Source organism: Actinia tenebrosa, unplaced genomic scaffold, assembly GCF_029948245.1.
Source record: "Actinia tenebrosa isolate PJP-AT-01 unplaced genomic scaffold, QUT_ActTen_1.0 PGA_scaffold0__85_contigs__length_37466705, whole genome shotgun sequence".
In the NCBI taxonomy this organism is placed as follows: Eukaryota; Metazoa; Cnidaria; class Anthozoa; order Actiniaria; family Actiniidae; genus Actinia; species Actinia tenebrosa.
Window position 1 is genome coordinate 27,919,121 of NW_028292569.1, and position 19,339 is coordinate 27,938,459.

Consider the following 19,339-nt stretch of genomic DNA (forward strand, 5'->3'; position numbering starts at 1 on the left):
GCGGGAAGTCGAGGGTGGGGGGGGGAAGGGAAGGGGAAGGGAGGGAAGGGAGGAAGGGGGGAAGGGAGGGAAGGGAAGGTGAGGGAGGAAGGGAATTCGAAGGGGAAGGGAAGGGCAGGGGAAGGAAGGGGGAAGGGCAAGGACGGAAGGGAGGGAGGAGGGGACAAGGAGGGGGGCTTTCCTTCAAGGAAGGAAGGGCGGGGGGGGGAAGGGCGGGAAGGAAAAGGATCGGGAAGGAGGGGGGGGGCGGTTGGCCCTTTCCTTTCCTTTGCTCTTCCTTCGTTCCTTTCCTCCTTTCCTTTTCTTTTCTTTCTTTCTTTTTGAATGAATACAATAATACAAAAAAATAAGAGAGAATACTATGTCAACGAAATTTTGTGTTTTTTATTGGCATTTTTAATGATGATTTTAACGAACAGTTACATACCCATTTCAATGACAATAACATGAATTATTACATAATTGGGTCTTTAAAATAATACAAATCTTGGGGGGGGAATCCTCTACTGAAAAACATATTACATTATTTTTACAATAATTCCTATTTACAAGAACCAGTGAACGTCTTTCTGCAGAAATGGCACTTCAGAATATTCATTGCTTAATCAATAACAACAAAACCCCCGCTTTCCTTTGAAGTTTTTACATTGTAGTTTTGGTAGATAAAAAGATGAAGAATTTCAGATTTCGATTTTCAGAACTAAATCTAAATCCTGAACAAAAAATATTGATCCCATTGTATTTACAATCGCTATGCAAGAATAGCTCAGTGTCGGTTAAATCAAAGCTCGATCGGCAGTGAACATCTTTCTGAAGTAACACTGATGACTTCTTACTGGGTATAAGTTTCAGACGATCTAAAATGCTCTCCTTAAGCGATAAATATATGCAACCATTAACGAAAAACAAACACTGAATCATTTTTTTTTTTTTGGATATTATTTGCAAAACCTGCAGTTTTGAACCACAACAATAGACAATGGTCTTTTGACAACAATAATTCCAGTTAACTTAATATTTTCTTATATTATTTGCGTATATACAAGTATAGATGCTAAGATTTTCACGTCTACGATACTGTGTGGTTCAATGAAATAAGATTTTAAGGCCCTTGATAATAATTGTTATCTTAGCTACCAAAAGCATGTAGCCACTTTTCTCTCAATTCACTTGTGCGTAAAGCATAGATGAGTGGATTGATGAACGAATTTAGAATTAAAAATGTTTCAGCCCATGGCAGCAACAAAGGCAGAGTAGAACTGTTTTGTAACGTGAACCCAAAAGCCAGAGTTAGAAACACCACAATAAACATGGGAATAAAAGACAGTAAAAAGCAACCAAGAAGAAAAGCAGCTGTTATGGCTCCTTTGTGGTTTCGCTTGGCGTGGGGATTTCTTATGTTGGTATTTTGCTGCTGTTCTTGACCTACTTGCCTTCTTATGGCAGCAAAAATCCGAGCGTAACAATAAACTATACAACCTGTCATTATGCATTTTAAAATTAAATTAAACCTACCAACGGGAAAAGATTTCTTAAAAACTAAAAAGGCAAAATGAAGAAGCACTAAAATAGCGTTTACAGTCCAAAGTCCGATGGTTGCAATAGTGAGTCTCTTGACTGTGATTCGTGTTGGGTATTGGTATGGATGGATGATGGCCACGTATCTATCGTATGTGACAACTACGAGTTGGTAGAAAGACCCACCTACCAAGAGAGTCATGCCAAGATAGAACGCATATTCTAAATCACAGCTTGATGCCTTATTTTTCAAATAAAAAACTTTCTTGGCGATGAACAAGGGTTGACAAATCAGTCCACAAAGAAAGTCAGTCAAGGCTAAATAAGCCATGACTATCACACGCTCAACCTGAAGAGATGGATTCTTCCAAACAACGAAAATAATCAGAGCGTTGAGAAACATAGCCAGTGGCATCGTAAAGAAGTTGACAATAATGGCAAGGATCGTTGAGACTTTGACTGCTTGGTTCAAGGAAGACAGCGCCCAGAATGTGTGAGGAATCTCTATGGGGCACTCCATGATAACCGTTGACATGTTTGCTGTCATCATATCTTCCACTGTCTCGTTGGCTATACTGATATTCATGACTTGAAACTTGTAATACTTATCCAAGTCGATGAAAGGTGATTATGGAGCGACGTTTTAAGGCTGCCTCCCGACGACGAAGCACAGAGTATATAACACCCGAGTGATTGACACTGCAAATGTCATGTAGTTGGTTTGTTAATGGAAATTTATAGCTGGCTTTAAAAAGTACGAAAATCATGACAAAAAGCTAATGGAAAGTTCAGTAAGAACCAAACAAAAAAACAAAAACAAAAACAAAAAACAGACCTCTTTAGCTTGGACGTTATATAATACACTTCTTACTCTAAAGCGTAAGATTATTTGTTTGAGTTCTCAGTCGTAACCATTGAATTCTCGGGAATGACACGTGGACTGAACACATTACCCCCACGCTAAATGATTGTTCGAAACAATCGGATGGTCCATTTGCTTATAAGAAAGTTGTCTTTTGTACCATGGTGTCCTACTTATAAGAATGGGTGTGAAAAACTAATCAGAAGCATGAACTGTCGCCTATTGTTTTTGTCTTAATTGACTGCCAGTTTTAAAGTGCTACTCTGACGAAAATCGCTCAAACTTGGACTCAGCTGAAACTTCCTAAGAATACTCTTTAAAGGTCCAATAATCACTGTATGAAGTGTTTTCTCGATATTCAGGACAAAAGTATGATATTTTTACGATTATTTTTTGGAGTCTGTGACGTCATACACTCAACATCGAACATCGTTCCATACATTTCTTTGTAATTTATGATCAAAATATCAGTGGAAAAGGAAAAAGAAATACCCAAACACCCCCAAATATAAATTATAGTCACAAGTAATGTGAAATAAGCACATTAGCCACCCTTTGGGCTTCATAGGAATAAAATAAATTAAGGATTTATATACAAAGAAAAATATGTAGCAATGTTTGATGTTGAGTGTATGAAGTCACAGACTCCAAAAAATAATTTTCGTCAGAGTAGTACTTTAACAAGGAACACCAAATTTCAAGATGGGAAATTACCGCCGGAGTTCCGCAAAAAGCGCTACGCAAAAAAGTCCATTTAATCAGACAATACCTAATTATTTCAATAGTGTATGTTAACTCAAGTGGGGCAAACACGTATCTGAGACAAATGTCTCGCAAGTAAAAGGTTGGTCCCATCCGTTTTATACAGTGGTCGTTACTTGCATTTGTCTATCGAGTTGATCTGAAGTGTCGTAGTTTAGTTATTACTCGAACTTTCAAAGAAATGCCCGAGGTATAAATTAGGCTTTATTTGCGTTCTGTCGCAAATTGCAGTTGCGTTCAAAGCGCATGCGCAAGTTCTATGCGCGTGCGTAGTATGCGCCATATAAGCACATGGACGAGCAATGGCGGAATTTTTCAAGGTTTCGTCAGAAGGATGACAGTGTTCACGAAGAATTCTTTCGATTTTCTGCTATGAAGCCCGAGTTCACGCAGATATGCGTCTAGTTTTTGGTTGATTTAATCACGTGTCGTCCAAGAGCGTAGAGCTCGTTCAAAATACCGAACGTGCATATGTATGACGTCACAGGTGTCATTAAGCCTGTGAATTAAAATTGACCGGCGAAAATAAAAACTTGTCCACCATTAAAATAAAAATATATAAAACTATAGTTATTGTGTTACCGTTATTAACCTTTTATTTAGAAACGTTTCTTTGTTTATGAGGTGGCCTGGAAATCAAAAATTTCAAGAAAAATATTAACGCCTCAGTTTTGCAAATTTTCTCGATTCTGATTGGCTAATACTTTCTCTCAAATCAGCTGGCCATAGCTGTAAACAATGAAACGACCCATTTATTCTTTAGTTTAATGAGAAACAGATGTTTAGATTTTTTGAAACAATTGAAAAGATTTAAATACGTTTCACATAGAAAATGTATTTTCATAATGTCAAAAAAAAAAAAAGTTTTCGCCCGACTATTTCTATTGATATTTTTGAAAATATTATCAAATTATTGAGCAATTTCCTTGCAATCGGATTCATAAAACATCAACTTTTTTTTTACAACAAACAGTATTCCAACCAATACAGCTTTGGAAAATATGAGTCTCTTTGAGCGTCACAGGACGAGAAATCGCTAAGTTGGAATACATAGTCCCCTTCACAGTTGCCGGCGCCATCTTGAAAGATAGCCTTGCCTTTGAATCCAAGCGAGACGAACGGTGAGCTTGCAATGATAGAGACATGTGAAAGTAATTGTCCACCGTTTTTCTTGCTTCGAGGCACGGCTACCTTTCAAGATGGCGCAGGGAACTTTGTTTTCAAGTTACGTTTACTATTTGAGGACAAAAGCAATGTTCAAAGATAAATTTTGTTTGGTTATTTGTTCAGCAAATTTCTGCGTGCAACTCGGAGACACAGAGTTCGCATGTTTATGGAAATTACAGTAATACATCGAATCAGAATATCATGCACACTAACAATAATACGTTCATCACTCGGTAAATGATCGGAAGACAATCGGTAAATATTCGTAGACCTGAGCCTTCGATGAATCACAGCGACACAAAACGCAGAAAAAAGAAAAACGGCTTGCATTTTATGACTCGGGTCGTTCCATAGGAACCCCGAGTAATAACTGTTTAATATTAAACTCACGCTCTGATTGGTGAAAGGCGAGTACATTATGAGAGCACACAGCACGCAGGCGCACGTTCTATTTCGTCATTAATTCCAAAATTTCGGTTAGTTTAATTTTTATTTATTTTCGTAAGTCAATACATTTTCTGTAAGACCAAAACTTTTGATGATCTGTACACGCAAAAATAACTTGGAATAAACTGACAATCAGTATTGTACAAATAAAAGCAGGTATAGTATAAATTCAATTAAGAAACCTTTCAATTTGGGACAGTTTTTTGATTGGTTACCCCCCAAAGACGCAAGGCATTATGGGGATGTGAAAGTAGAGAATAGAATTGTAGTGTGTTGTGTAAAGTTATACTGAAAGTATTTGGGAATTAACAGAACACTCGAAAAATGTTGAGAATCAGTCCGCTACGCGTCATCATGCTTCTCCTAACACTTCTCTCGTGTTCTAATTCCCGCGTGCTTTATAACTGCACACAACACGCGAGCGCGTTTTCTATTTCTTCAAAATTATATTTCTGGTTTGCAAACAGTGTTGATCGAAACCACTCAGCTTCTTTCGCTTTTCTTGTTGCTTTTTCTTTGTCCTTAATTTTTCTTCGTTCATTCGAGTTAACAATGTTGCGAACAAAGTCAACATGACAAAAACATATGCAAACAGACGCCGACAGTAATAGATGGTGAACAATTATTAAGATGCAAAATAACTCATACTTTTAACACATGCTAAGCTTCTCTTAAGATTGACTAATACTTGTTTTTCCTCTGGTGTCTCAAGTTCAAATTCTTGCCTTAGCATTACATGATTAGAGTTTGATAGGTCTCTCCCTTGATTAGAGGGTTTTTCTAGGAATTCTCCGCTAAAATTTCCTTTTCTATGTATGAGCTAGCAGTGCCCTGACTTAGATCAGCCCAGAGGCTGTTTCAGGGTTTGATCTGTGAGTTAGCCATGCCCTGATTTAGATCAGCCCAGAGGTTGTTTCGGAGTTCGATCTGTGGGTTAGCAGTGCCCTGACTTAGATTAGCCCAGAGGTTGTTTCAGGGTTTGATCTGTGAGTTAGCCGTGCCCTGACTTAGATCAGCCCAGAGGCCGTTTCAGGGTTTGATCTGTGAGTAAGCCATGCCCTGATTTAGATCAGCCTAGCCATTGTTTCGGGGTTCGATCTGTGGGTTAGCCGTGCCCTGACTTAGATCAGCCCAGAGGTTGTTTCAGGATTTGATCTGTGAGTTAGCCATGCCCTGACTTAGATCAGCCCAGAGGTTGTTTCAGGGTTCCATCTGTCAGCTAGCAGTGTCCTGACTTAGATCAGCCCAGAGGTTGTTTCAGGGTTTGATCTGTGAGTTAGCCATGCCCTGACTTAGATCAGCCCAGAGGCTGTTTCAGGGTTTGATCTGTGAGTTAGCCATGCCCTGATTTAGATCAGCCCAGAGGTTGTTTCGGGGTTCGATCTGTGGGTTAGCAGTGCCCTGACTTAGATTAGCCCAGAGGTTGTTTCAGGGTTTGATCTGTGAGTTAGCCGTGCCCTGACTTAGATCAGCCCAGAGGCCGTTTCAGGGTTTGATCTGTGAGTAAGCCATGCCCTGATTTAGATCAGCCTAGCCATTGTTTCGGGGTTCGATCTGTGGGTTAGCCGTGCCCTGACTTAGATCAGCCCAGAGGTTGTTTCAGGATTTGATCTGTGAGTTAGCCATGCCCTGACTTAGATCAGCCAAGAGGCTGTTTCAGGGTTTGATCTGTGAGTTAGCCATGCCCTGATTTAGATCAGCCCAGGGGTTTTTTCAGGGTTTGATCTGTGAGTTAGCCATGCCCTGATTTAGATCAGCCCAGCCGTTGTTTCGGGGTTCGATCTGTGGGTTAGCCGTGCCCTGACTTAGATCAGCCCAGAGGCCGTTTCAGGATTTGATCTGTGAGTAAGCCATGCCCTGACTTAGATCAGCCTAGCCGTTGTTTCGGGGTTCGATCTGTGGGTTAGCCGTGCCCTGACTTAGATCAGCCCAGAGGTTGTTTCAGGATTTGATCTGTGAGTTAGCCATGCCCTGACTTAGATCAGCCCAGAGGCTGTTTCAGGGTTTGATCTGTGAGTTAGCCATGCCCTGATTTAGATCAGCCCAGGGGTTTTTTCAGGGTTTGATCTGTGAGTTAGCCATGCCCTGATTTAGATCAGCCCAGTCGTTGTTTCGGGGTTCGATCTGTGGGTTAGCCGTGCCCTGACTTAGATTAGCCCAGAGGTTGTTTCAGGGTTTGATCTGTGAGTTAGCCATGCCCTGACTTAGATCAGCCCAGAGGTTGTTTCAGGATTTGATCTGTGAGTAAGCCATGCCCTGATTTAGATCAGCCTAGCCGTTGTTTCGGGGTTCGATCTGTGGGTTAGCCGTGCCCTGACTTAGATCAGCCCAGAGGTTGTTTCAGGATTTGATCTGTGAGTTAGCCATGCCCTGACTTAGATCAGCCCAGAGGCTGTTTCAGGGTTTGATCTGTGAGTTAGCCATGCCCTGATTTAGATCAGCCCAGGGGTTTTTTCAGGGTTTGATCTGTGAGTTAGCCATGCCCTGATTTAGATCAGCCCAGCCGTTGTTTCGGGGTTCGATCTGTGGGTTAGCCGTGCCCTGACTTAGATTAGCCCAGAGGTTGTTTCAGGGTTTGATCTGTGAGTTAGCCGTGCCCTGACTTAGATCAGCCCAGAGGTTGTTTCAGGTTTTGATCTGTGAGTTAGCCATGCCCTGACTTAGATCAGCCCAGAGGTTGTTTCAGGGTTTGATCTGTGAGTTAGCCATGCCCTGACTTAGATCAGCCCAGAGGTTGTTTCAGGGTTCTATCTGTGAGTTAGCCATGCCCTGACTTAGATCAGCCCAGAGGTTGTTTTCAAGGTTAGATAAAATTGAATTTTTTTTCCAGTTCTTCCGTTAATAAATTCAAAAATTGTTTCAGTCGAACTTCAGATGGAGTTCAGCTTTTCATTCTGCAATCAGCTTTTATTATGATAATACGAGAGAAACATTTCGAGATTTAATTTCTCCCAAAAAAACTTCGTGTGATCAAAAAAAGCTATTATGGCATACCAAGTTACTTTTATTAATTTCTTTTTTCACGCAAAATGCAATAAAAATATCCATTATTTTGTCGGCATGATACAAATTTCATATGTCCAACATATGGTCATTCCAATCTTACAATTTTATATTTCATCAGTTAAACCCTTGCGTAGTTGGTCATACAAAGCGGCATTGCTCGCAAGTCCATCAACGAAGGGAGCTCTTCGTAATACAGGTATTTCTTAAACAACTATAGAATATTCAAATGAAATGAAATAAAATAATATATACGTTTATTCATTTATTTGATGTTTAGTTTACTTAATAAAATAATTAACTTTAATCAATTTGTTACCGTATAAAATAAAAAAGGTTTTAATTCACAAAGATATAGTAAGAATTCAGTAACAAATATAGTAAAAGTTACACAGAAAAGCCGTGCCCTGACTTAGATCAGCCCAGAGCTGGTTTCAGGGTTCGATCTGTGAGTTAGCAGTGCCCTGACTTAGATCAGCCCAGAGGCTGTTTCAGGGTTTGATCTGTGAGTTAGCCATGCCCTGACTTAGATCAGCCCAGAGGTTGTTTCAGGGTTTGATCTGTGAGTTAGCAGTGCCCTGACTTAGATCAGCCCAGAGGCTGTTTCAGGGTTTGATCTGTGAGTTAGCCGTGCCCTGACTTAGATCAGCCCAGAGGTTGTTTCAGGGTTTGATCTGTGAGTTAGCCATGCCCTGACTTAGATCAGCCCAGAGGCTGTTTCAGGGTTTGATCTGTGAGTTAGCCGTGCCCTGACTTAGATCAGCCCAGAGGTTGTTCCAGGGTTCGATCTGTGAGTTAGCCGTGCCCTGACTTAGATCAGCCCTGAGGTCGTTTCAGGGTTCTATCGGTGAGTTAGCCGTGCCCTGACTTAGATGAGCCCAGAGGTTGTTTCAGGGTTTGATCTGTGAGTTAGCTGTGCCCTGACTTAGATCAGCCCAGAGGTTGTTCCAGGGTTCGATCTGTGAGTTAGCCGTGCCCTGACTTAGATCAGCCCAGAGATTGTTTCAGGGTTCTATCGGTGAGTTAGCCGTGCCCTGACTTAGATCAGCCCAGAGGTTGTTTCAGGGTTCGATCTGTGAGTTAGCCGTGCCCTGACTTAGATCAGCCCAGAGATTGTTTCAGGGTTCTATCGGTGAGTTAGCCGTGCCCTGACTTAGATGAGCCCAGAGGTTGTTTCAGGGTTCTATCGGTGAGTTAGCCGTGCCCTGACTTAGATGAGCCCAGAGGTTGTTTCAGGGTTCTATCGGTGAGTTAGCCGTGCCCTGACTTAGATCAGCCCAGAGGTTGTTTCAGGGTTCGATCTGTGAGTTAGCCGTGCCCTGACTTAGATCAGCCCAGAGGTTGTTTCAGGGTTCTATCGGTGAGTTAGCCGTGCCCTGACTTAGATCAGCCCAGAGGTTGTTTCAGGGTTCTATCGGTGAGTTAGCCGTGCCCTGACTTAGATCAGCCCAGAGGTTGTTTCAGGGTTCTATCGGTGAGTTAGCCGTGCCCTGACTTAGATCAGCCCTGAGGTTGTTTCAGGGTTCTATCTGTGAGTTAGCCGTGCCCTGACTTAGATCAGCCCAGAGGTTGTTTCAGGGTTCTATCGGTGAGTTAGCCGTGCCCTGACTTAGATAAGCCCAGAGGTTGTTTCAGGGTTTGATCTGTGAGTTAGCCGTGCCCTGACTTAGATCAGCCCTGAGGTTGTTTCAGGGTTCTATCTGTTGCTGTATTTGTTGTTTTTCTCATTCCTTTCTTTTCTTTTCTTTCTATTCTATTCTTTCTTTCTTCCTTCTACTTCTGCTTTTTTATTGTTGAGTTTTTTGAAATACGTTGAGATATTTTGTACTTTAAAATACTTTCCTCTCTCGCCTTTTTTTAATATAATTAAGAAAATATCGAACCGAAATGGCGTGATGATCTCAGAGAGCCATTCTCTACTCGTCGTCAATTTTTTAAAGACAACAGTCTATATGTTGATTATTACCACTACGATCTGGAGGGTCATTAATTGTTATGCCAAATGCAATGATTAAACAGGTGTACGAGTTGAATGTAAATATTTAAAAATCAAATAAGAGTGGATTTTATTTTTCTTTTTTTCTTCCTTTTTTCTTTTCTTACTTTTCCTCCTCAGGCAGGGGGGGGGGGGGGGGCTTGTTTATGGGGGTTTTCGATCTTCCATTAAGTTTTTATCGTCATGGTTCTTTCTTCTTTGTTTGGATTTTTTCGTCATTTCTTCCTTCCTTCCTTCCCCTCTTCCTTCTTCCTTCTTCCTTCCTTCTTCCTTCCTTCCTTCTGCCTTCCTGCAATTTTTTCCTACTTCCTTAGTTCCTTCTTTATTTCCTGATTTCACTTCTGTTTTTTTTATCCTGTAAATGAAAATGCGACGCTATATCGCATTTTTTTCCCCATATCTCATTTTTTTATGTTATCATTTTCCAGAGCCCCTTGTAGAAACATGGATATTTCCATAATGTTCATTTTCCTGACCTTACTATTCTCTACATTGTGTCAAAACACGAATGCAGGTAAAGTCGGTAAATATTGCACTCATTTTTAACCTAATTGTGAAAATGTGGTGGTTGTGTTTGCATCTCCCAACTGCGCGTTTAATTAAGCTTACTCCCTACAGGATTATGAGGTTCTAGACTAAAGTGGTTCAAAGTAATTAGATACAACATCTTGAACACGAAATTGTTGCATGCACTGAAAATAATATGGCTGGTCTATCTAAGTTCAAATCATATATAAAATAAATCCACACTCTTTCTAGAACTTTCTAGAATTTAGCCCCTTTTTTGATTGAATTTTCTTTTCAAGCAGAATGAAAAAAAAGCTGAGATTTGGAGATATCCGAAAACGTGTTCGCAACTATTCAAATGCGTTGGCCGTTTTCTTGGCCATATTGTATTTAATTACTAGATTGGTGTGCGCTGCCAACGGGCCGAAATATCGCAACTGTGCGTCCTGAGTTCGATTCTCGCGCTCGCTGTTGTATGAGTATATTTTTTTGTTGGTAGAGTCTTGGTGCGTTTAAAAGCTCCAAATCTACGAGGGAAGAGAAATCCATCGCCATCTAAAGCTTTTTTTGGTCAAGTTTTGCTTGGGGAGTACGAGGTTTAATAGACCTAGATCGTGAATGAAAGTGTGTAGTGTTTGCAAGAAAGCGACTTTATAGTATAACACTAATAAATTAGTATAGGTAATGATGATATTGCTTACTGTCAATCACGTGACTTTTTGGAGTTGACTGGGGGGCAAACAAGCGGTTGACTGGGGGGCAACTAGCAGATGTTAAGTCAAAACATGTCAAAATAAGTCCTCAAACTATTGTATTTGACTATTTCTACGACATGAAACCAGAAAACAAGAAATCAAAACAACCTCCAAAATTCTACAAGCCATTAAAAAAGGCAGCTGTTACCGGAAGTGACGTCTATTGATAGCAAGCTATACATGAAAAAAATTACTCAATTCTGATTGGCTTAGAGCATTGCTGTTCAAGTGTAATACAGTGCAAAAAAGTAGAACACATTCACAAAAGAATCTAGCTTATGATTGGCTAAAAAATAACAGCAAATTATTCAAGCCAATAAGATGACAGATTATTATGACGAAACATTTGCGGGAAATTTGAAGCAAATCAAGGGGAAAACGGAAGCCATTTTATAAGTTAGCAAAGATTCGCTTATGTTACTGATTTTACCATCGAATAACTTAAAAATGACTTAAAAAATGAAAGCACAAGTAAGAGTACATCTTTTAGGCTGAATGTATTGAAGAAACGAAAAAAGAAAAGAAATAAGCTTAACTTGAATCAAAACAAATAAGCTTACTCGAGCAGTTTCAAGCTGAATTAAATAAAAACTGAAACAGAAACGAAGCAAGATAAGCAAGACTAAAAACACTATGTGGTAAGTACTTACACAATATTTTGGTCTACGAGATCCCAAGAGTTTCCTGAACACGTTCAACAGCTGTCAGGTATTAAATTTAGTATGTGGTATGAACTCGAAGTCCAAATGTTCTGGCTTCATTCATAGTTATTCAGATTGTTTGACCTAATAACTTTTTACCATAGAGATAAAGCCACATTTTGGGTTAAAAGAAATACAAATACTCTTCGAATAACATGTATTTGAAACCAAAATCGCTTTGAATACAGTTGGTTGTAAGCAAACGATTCATGTAATATTATGGATTGGATTAAAATGCGCGCGTCGTCGTTTCTCAGATTAGCATATTTCGTCACTTCCTTTTGTAATGTTTTTCATTACTAAGGAATTAATCACACACGGTTTTTAGACTCTTTCGCACTCGTGTGTTTTTAAAGAGCTTAGATTGCATTCGATTGCTTAGATTGCAATTTCAACTCTTTGAAAAACACACTCGTGTGAATTAATACCAAATTGAACTTGAAACGGCGTGATTATCTATACAAAACAAAAGCACGCGAAAAAAAAAAAATGCTGTTGTGCCTCCCCCCCCCCCCCCCCCCCCCCCCCCCCCCCCACTCTTTTGTGTTATGGAGGCCATTATTCTTCTTCAAACTAAAATTGTCTTGCTATTTTCATGAGGGAATACAAATTTAAATAAGAAAGAAAATTCGCGAAAAGCATTATGGTACTGGTTGTCAAATGACGCCATCATGCAAACGTTCTATCATTGTCATTATAAGTGATGGTCATTTCAGCAAATAGACCTCTTCAGCTTGGGCGTACCCTCTACTTTCACTTCCCCACAATGCCTTGCGTCTTTGGTGGGTAACCAATCAAAAACTGTCCCAAATTGAAAGGTTTCTTAATTGAATTTATACTATACCTGCTTTTATCTGTACAATGCTGATTATCAGTTTATTCCAAGTTATTTTTGCGTGTACAGATCATCAAGAGTTTTGGTCTTACAGAAAATGTATTGACTTACGAAAAAATGTTTAAAATTTACTTTATAAATGTCTTTAAGCTTCTATCATTTTCTGTTTTTTACTTCTTCAATTTATCTTTGGATACCAAACAAGGTATTTTCAACATTGTCTGATCAGCCTTCAGCAAAATAAGTGGGTTTTTACCCTCTGGTTACCCCCCAAAGACGCAAAGGAGTATGGGGATGTGAAAGTAGAGAACAGAGCCTTTGCACCATCACGTAATGACAGCCATGACAGGAGGCAGGAACAATTGAATACGGCCTAGTCTGATTTACATGAGAAATAATTCAGTTTTCCAGGGGAAAGATACCCTATTGTTTTGCCTCCTGTCATGGTTGCCATCACATGATGGTGCAAAGCCTCTTGGTCACAGTTCTCTGCGCCATTTTGAAAGGTAGCCGTGCCTTTGCATCAAAGCGAAACGAACGGTGAGCTTGCAATGGCAAAGTCCTTTTCTTAACACCTTAGACTGTTATTTACATGATTATATCATTGCAAGCTCACCGTTCTTCTCGCTTTGATGCAAGGCACGGCTACCTTTCAAGATGGCGCAGAGAACTGTGAAGTGGACTATTGAGTGTAATTTTGAATTGTCAAAATTCTTGTTATTAACTGAACCTTTTTAATTCTCTTTTCCAGCTTGTCCTTTTAATTGTGAATGCAAACGTGCATATTATTACACGATAATAATAACGTGTCATAACATATCATCGATTCCAGAAAACATCCCTCGTCTCACCATAAAGATGTGAGCATAATTTGACGGAATCAATCGATTTTAAGAAATCCTAAAATTCTGGTTTCAAAACAAAGAATAGAGCTGGAAAGGAAAGGAAAGAAAAGGAAAGGAAGAAAAATGAAGGCTTGGGATGGAATGAGAGGACGAAGAGAAGAGAAGGAGAGGAGAGGAGAGGAGAGGAGAGGAGAGGAGAGGAGAGGAGAGGAGAGGAGAGGAGAGGAGAGGAGAGGAGAGGAGAGGAGAGGAGAGGAGAGGAGAGGAGAGGAGAGGAGAGGAGAGGAGAGGAGAGGAGAGGAGAGAATAGAAAAAGAAAACCGATTCAAAAAGGAATTTACATTATTTAACAGGTTCTGGTTTTTAAAACAAATAATAGAGCTGGAAAGGAAAGGAAAAGAAAGGAAAGGAAGAAAAATGAAGGCTTGGGATGGAATGGGAACAAAAGAGAAGAGAAGGGAAGGAAAGGAGAGGAGAGGAGAGGAGAGGAGAGGAGAGGAGAGGAGAGGAGAGGAGAGGAGGAGAGGAGAGGAGAGGAGAGAATAGAAAAAGAAAACCGATTCAAAAGGAATTTACATTATTTAACAGGTTCTGGTTTTTAAAACAAATAATAGAGCTGGAAAGGAAAGGAAAAGAAAGGAAAGGAAGAAAAATGAAGGCTTGGGATGGAATGGGAACAAAAGAGAAGAGAAGGGAAGGAAAGGAGAGGAGAGGAGAGGAGAGGAGAGGAGAGGAGAGGAGAGGAGAGGAGGGGAAAAAAGAAAAGAAAAGAAGACTGGCAGACTGACTGAAAAGGGGATTAACATTTTTTAACAGGTTTCTTGCAGGAAACGACATCCAACTGCTGAAGCCAGGCATGTTCAAAGGGCTTGACAATTTAAACGAGATGTAAGAAGAATAAATCACTTGAACTTGAGACAAAACTTTTTTTTTTCTTCCTTAAATATGGAAAATCATATTTTTAACTCAAAGTTCTTGCTTCATATTCCAACCTAAAGCTGTGGAAACTACGTTAGTCGGCTGTGAATATATTACGATTTGCAGCATGCTACTCGCTTTCAGGTGTCAGCAGATTTCAAAGTTCATGCTTCATATTCCAACCTAAAGCGGTGGAAACTACGTTAGTCGGCTGTGAATATATTACGATTTGCAGCATGCTACTCGCTTTCAGGTGTCAGCAGATTTCAGATCTTCGACCGACGTTTTTTTAAAATAGGTGTACACACATAACACCATATAAACTTGGGGGAAAAATGGAAAATTGCAATGCATTATAATTATCAAGCTAACAAAGCCTATGACGCCTGCATAGATGCCCCAAGGCTGGGATGTTTTCTTTATGTCCTCTCGGGTTGTTCTCGGTATTTTTTTTACACTTTTCGCCTCTGAATTTTTGCAAGCTTGATTTATTCCATTTTCAGACAACTGCAAGGCAACAAGATAAGACTTATCGAGAAAGGGGTATTTGTTGATGCTGTAAATCTTGAATACCTGTAAGTTATAAGTGAGATATAGATTTTACAGCGTGGGCGACACCAGGGAAAAACGTTTGTGCATGCGTGCACTTCGGAACGTTTTCTAAGAATTTTGAAGAGTTTGAGTGAGAAAATAAATGTTTGTTTCCTCCAAGTATACAAAAAAGTTTGAGAGTATACTTTTGTCAGACCAAGACACTGTATTAACAAACACAATATGAAAGAATTGGTCTTAAGTTTCAAGCATGGACACTAAGTTTTGGCATTTTGAGAAGTCCAATTTATAAGGCATGTTTGAAAGTCCAATTTACTTATGTTTTGACTAATTTGCACACGTATTCAGAGCATGCGCAGACGTTTTTCACTCGTGTCAGCGCGAGCACTAACTGAGAAACCTATTTAACCAATCACGATGCAGCCATAGCTAGCTAGTCATGTTCTAAGCGATTAAAAGTCGTTTAAAAGAATACAGGATACAATCATCTTGTTTTCTCATCATTTTTCTTAGAAACATGTCATTGAATGCAATTCAAGCAATCGAACCAGGGTCGTTTAATCATTCGAAAAATATTATGGAAAATTTGTAAGTACATTATAAATTAAACTAAAGAATCCTAGTCAACTACAATGCACTGCTCTCCTTTGTTATTGTTTAAATCATTCGCCTACAGCTTTCTCGAAGCTCTTCCATACACCGAAATGGAGCAAACATTCTGCAAATTCACTATACCCAATGTCCTCAAATTCATAAAGTTTTCTTCCTTACATTCCACAGCAAGTAAGTTGAATTTTTCAGAGTGATTCTCTTTGTGAAATTATGATTTTTCGGTCGTCTAACTGTTAGACACTAAACAACTTTCGAAATCTACCTTAAATTCGTTGCCACAATTTCTCAAATCTCGCGGAAAGCTTTACGTGACTATGTATCATTATATCACGATGGTCATAAAACATCTAGCAGGAATAACAGTACCGATGGAACTGGATTCCTAAACTTCATCTGCAAAGCCCGCATTTTGCCTGCCAGAGAGTGCTTTGCAAACAGGCAGCCCAATCTCTTGTTCTGTAGTGTTGTAGTATTTGAGTATTAACGATAATATTTCGTAGCGTGTAAAATAGCACTTTTAAGAATAAAAACTACTTTCTTTGATAGCTTGTTGTATCTTTAGATGTTTTGCTGATTTTGAAGCCAGTTTGGTGCGTTTTTGCGGAGTTATCGTTTTTTTTTGTCCACCTACCAAAGAAAATGGAAATTCCATCGTAGTCTTTAGTTTATCTTCTTTCTTCATATAGAGACTTGAGTGTGAACGTCATTAACGTGTTGAAAAGAAACACCTTCATTGGAGCTGTATGGCTAAAGCATCTGTAAGTTGACAAGCTGCAAGTTTACTCCGCACGTCAGTGAGCTAGACAAGACAAGAGACTCCCTAGTGAGTGTCCATTTACACTCAATTGATGGGTTTGCAAGCATTCCCAAGAGAGTCATAAGAAAAAAGCATGCATGGAGGCCATTTTGGAATTGAAAACAGTAGCGGATCCAGGGGGGTCGAAGGGGTCCACGGAACCCCCCTTGAAGGTTTGATCTTTTAGGTAATAGAAATATGTCTTATAAAAATTTTGCTTAGAAGTATCCACAAGGATAATGTTGAACACGAAATGATAGATATTTGCTGTTATAATGTTTAATTTACCTTTAAGTTCCGTTACTAGATAGTAAATTAGGTGATTAGAGCCAATTTTTTGTCAAACATCGACTAAACAAAAGAGAATTATACACAGTTTAAGAAATGGAAACCCCCTTTGAAAAATCCTGGATCCGCCACTGTATCTAGTGATATAACTCGTGGGATGTTCATCGATTGTTACACTGACAGAAAGGATGGAGGCCTGTAAACACGTCTTTCATATCGAGTGTGTATCTCAAATGAATATATCAGAGGATAACCATTTCATTTCCCAGAATACCTTTTGGTCTATGTATTGAGCCAGACAATAATTTTACAATTGAGTGTAAATTAGATTTGTCCTTGTACGCGCAGGTGAGGTTTCGGTATTAAAATTGTTTTTGTCAACGAACAAGTTTTATCCTGCACGTGAGTGGCCGGACTACTTTGAAGATACGACGGCCATCTTGCCAGAAGAGCAAAACAAATCAAATAACGTAACAAATATATATTATATTTCCTCTTCCTTTTATTGGTAAAGGTAATAGATGTATCGTCTTTTGTTGCATTCTCTTGTGGTAAGCTGTTCAAATCAATCGACGCGGTCATCACTGCAACAAAGCTTTACTTGCCCCCTGGACGCAGCATAATACCTTAAGATCCAAGATTGTCGCCGTATCGTCGAAAAAGTCCATTTAGAAGAAGGCCTAAGCGTCGCATAAAATTGTTGCACTTGCTATTGTGTAATATCTTGATTGCTTTATAAATCTACTCATCCCTTCTTAACAATTGCAAAGTTCTACCCTTGTTAAAAAACATTCTTATAACTATTAGATTTAGAATTATTTTTCCATTCAACTTCATTTTAAATTTAATTTTCACCAAACAACTTACCCATGTTTCTTTTTATTTCAGTGATTTGTCACAAAATCGCATCGAAATCATGGAAGCAGGAACTTTCACAGGACTGCAGTCACTGACAATACTGTAACCTTCATGATTAAGAATATGTATTTTTAGAATTGATAAAAGGGTAAATTATACACTGTGAAAAGATGAATTGTTCAAATACTGCTGAGTTACTACTGTGGACGAACAGGAAGACGGACGAACGGACGGACGGACGGACAGACAGACGGATAGATGGATGGATGGGTGGGTGGGTGGGTGGGTGGATGGATGGATGGATGATGGATGGATGGATGGATGGATGGATGGATGGATGGATGGATGGATTGATGGATTGATGGATTGATGGACGGATGGGTGGATGGGTGGATGGATGGATGGTGGATGGGTGGATGGGTGGATGGATGGATGGGTGGATGGAGGGAGGGAGGGATGGATGGATGGGTGGGTGGAGGGATGTAGGGAGGGATGGGTGGGTGGATGGATGGAGAGAGGGAGGGAGGGAGGGATGGATGGATGGGTGGTTTGATCACACGTAATATAATCATAATATTTTCATAGGTCATTAGTACATAATAAGCTTCAAAAGCTTCAATATGGAGTTTTCACAGGATTGTCCTCAGTATATATTCTGTACGTATCTTTTCATTTACCACATATAAAAGCCAAGGTCAAGGCCAATTAATGATGGTCCGAAATAGGATTTTAGTAGATGGTGGGTACCGGTAAATACCCTGTTTAATAATTCCGACCTGTTGAAATGCTCGACGCTGGGTGTAAAGGATTATGAATTATTCGTGGCATTTACTTTTTGTTTTGGAGAAATTTCAATACGAAATTCAAAATTTTTACTTCCAAAGGTGGTGTGCACCAAGTAACCCATTCCTATCTGTATCGTCCATGTAGTCAATTTGTTTTACACTTTTTTCGTAGCGATCTACAAGGTAATAGCATTGCTTTTATCGATGATGGAGTCTTTGACGAACAAAGTGAACTTAGCAGTTTGTAAGTTAATTGAACATGAATGCACCAAAAGACATGTTCCCATGTTGGATGATATAATAATAATGCAACCCCATTTTTCCTTCCTCCACAAAAATCTACTTCTAAAGTCTATTTCGATCTATTGGTTACCTTGGGTTGTAACATTTGTTAGGCATTACGCCGTCCACCTGTGGTAAATACATTAGATACTGCTGCTGCTGCTACAGGTGATGGCGATTGTAATGATGATGATGATAATCACGATGGTGAAGATGATGGGGATGATGATGATGATAATGATGGTGGTGATGATGATGATCATGGTGATAATGATGATGGTGATGATGACGATGAGAAGAAGAAAATGAAGACCGAAACGATACCAATTCCATTTTTATTTTATTTTGTGTTTTGAGCAGGCACCTTGGTTACAATAAAATTCAAATGATTCAAACAGGGACATTTAGAGGACTTCATTCGCTAAAAAATCTGTAAGTTCTGTTAAAGAAAATCGAAAGATGATGTCACCAGCAGTTTTCTCATTCAGCCTTTTAAGTAATGATAACCAATTCAAAACATCACTTTTGCTATTATTTCCTATCTTATTACTTAGTCTAATATTGCTCTGAAAAGGCACTTTAATCCTAATGCGAATCAAAATATTAATGAATTTTATTCTTAGCTACTAATAAAAGTTGGTTGACAAAAGGCATTTGCATGACCACCATGTTGGATGATATAACAAAAGACATGACCACCATGTTGGATGATATAACAAAAGTCATGGCCACCATGTTGGATGATATAACAAAAGACATGACCACCATGTTGGATGATATAACAAAAGACATGGCCACCATGTTGGATGATATAACAAAAGACATGACCACCATGTTGAATGATATAACA

At 39.4% G+C, this 19,339-nt stretch overlaps 2 protein-coding genes across 2 annotated transcripts in view; one reads left to right on the forward strand and one right to left on the reverse strand.

Moving 5' to 3' along the window:
* Nucleotides 1-1,129: 1,129 nt before the first annotated feature.
* On the reverse strand, nucleotides 1,130-2,104 carry LOC148914010 (adrenocorticotropic hormone receptor-like). The gene has a single exon (XM_089025873.1). It carries the CDS (start codon nucleotides 2,102-2,104, stop codon nucleotides 1,130-1,132), a length of 975 nt encoding a protein of 324 aa, XP_088881999.1.
* Nucleotides 2,105-7,913: 5,809 nt separating this feature from the next.
* The window catches only part of LOC116308692 (uncharacterized), a 37,567-nt gene continuing 26,141 nt past the window's right edge, over nucleotides 7,914-19,339 (forward strand). Inside the window, exons 1-11 of the mRNA XM_089038797.1 lie at nucleotides 7,914-7,958; nucleotides 10,184-10,269; nucleotides 13,305-13,413; nucleotides 14,215-14,286; nucleotides 14,820-14,891; nucleotides 15,382-15,456; nucleotides 16,167-16,238; nucleotides 17,453-17,524; nucleotides 18,008-18,079; nucleotides 18,380-18,451; nucleotides 18,850-18,921. Coding sequence (XP_088894923.1) covers nucleotides 10,200-10,269; nucleotides 13,305-13,413; nucleotides 14,215-14,286; nucleotides 14,820-14,891; nucleotides 15,382-15,456; nucleotides 16,167-16,238; nucleotides 17,453-17,524; nucleotides 18,008-18,079; nucleotides 18,380-18,451; nucleotides 18,850-18,921 — 758 coding nt within the window. The 5' untranslated portion in view covers nucleotides 7,914-7,958; nucleotides 10,184-10,199. The remainder of the gene's footprint in view (nucleotides 7,959-10,183; nucleotides 10,270-13,304; nucleotides 13,414-14,214; nucleotides 14,287-14,819; nucleotides 14,892-15,381; nucleotides 15,457-16,166; nucleotides 16,239-17,452; nucleotides 17,525-18,007; nucleotides 18,080-18,379; nucleotides 18,452-18,849; nucleotides 18,922-19,339) is intronic.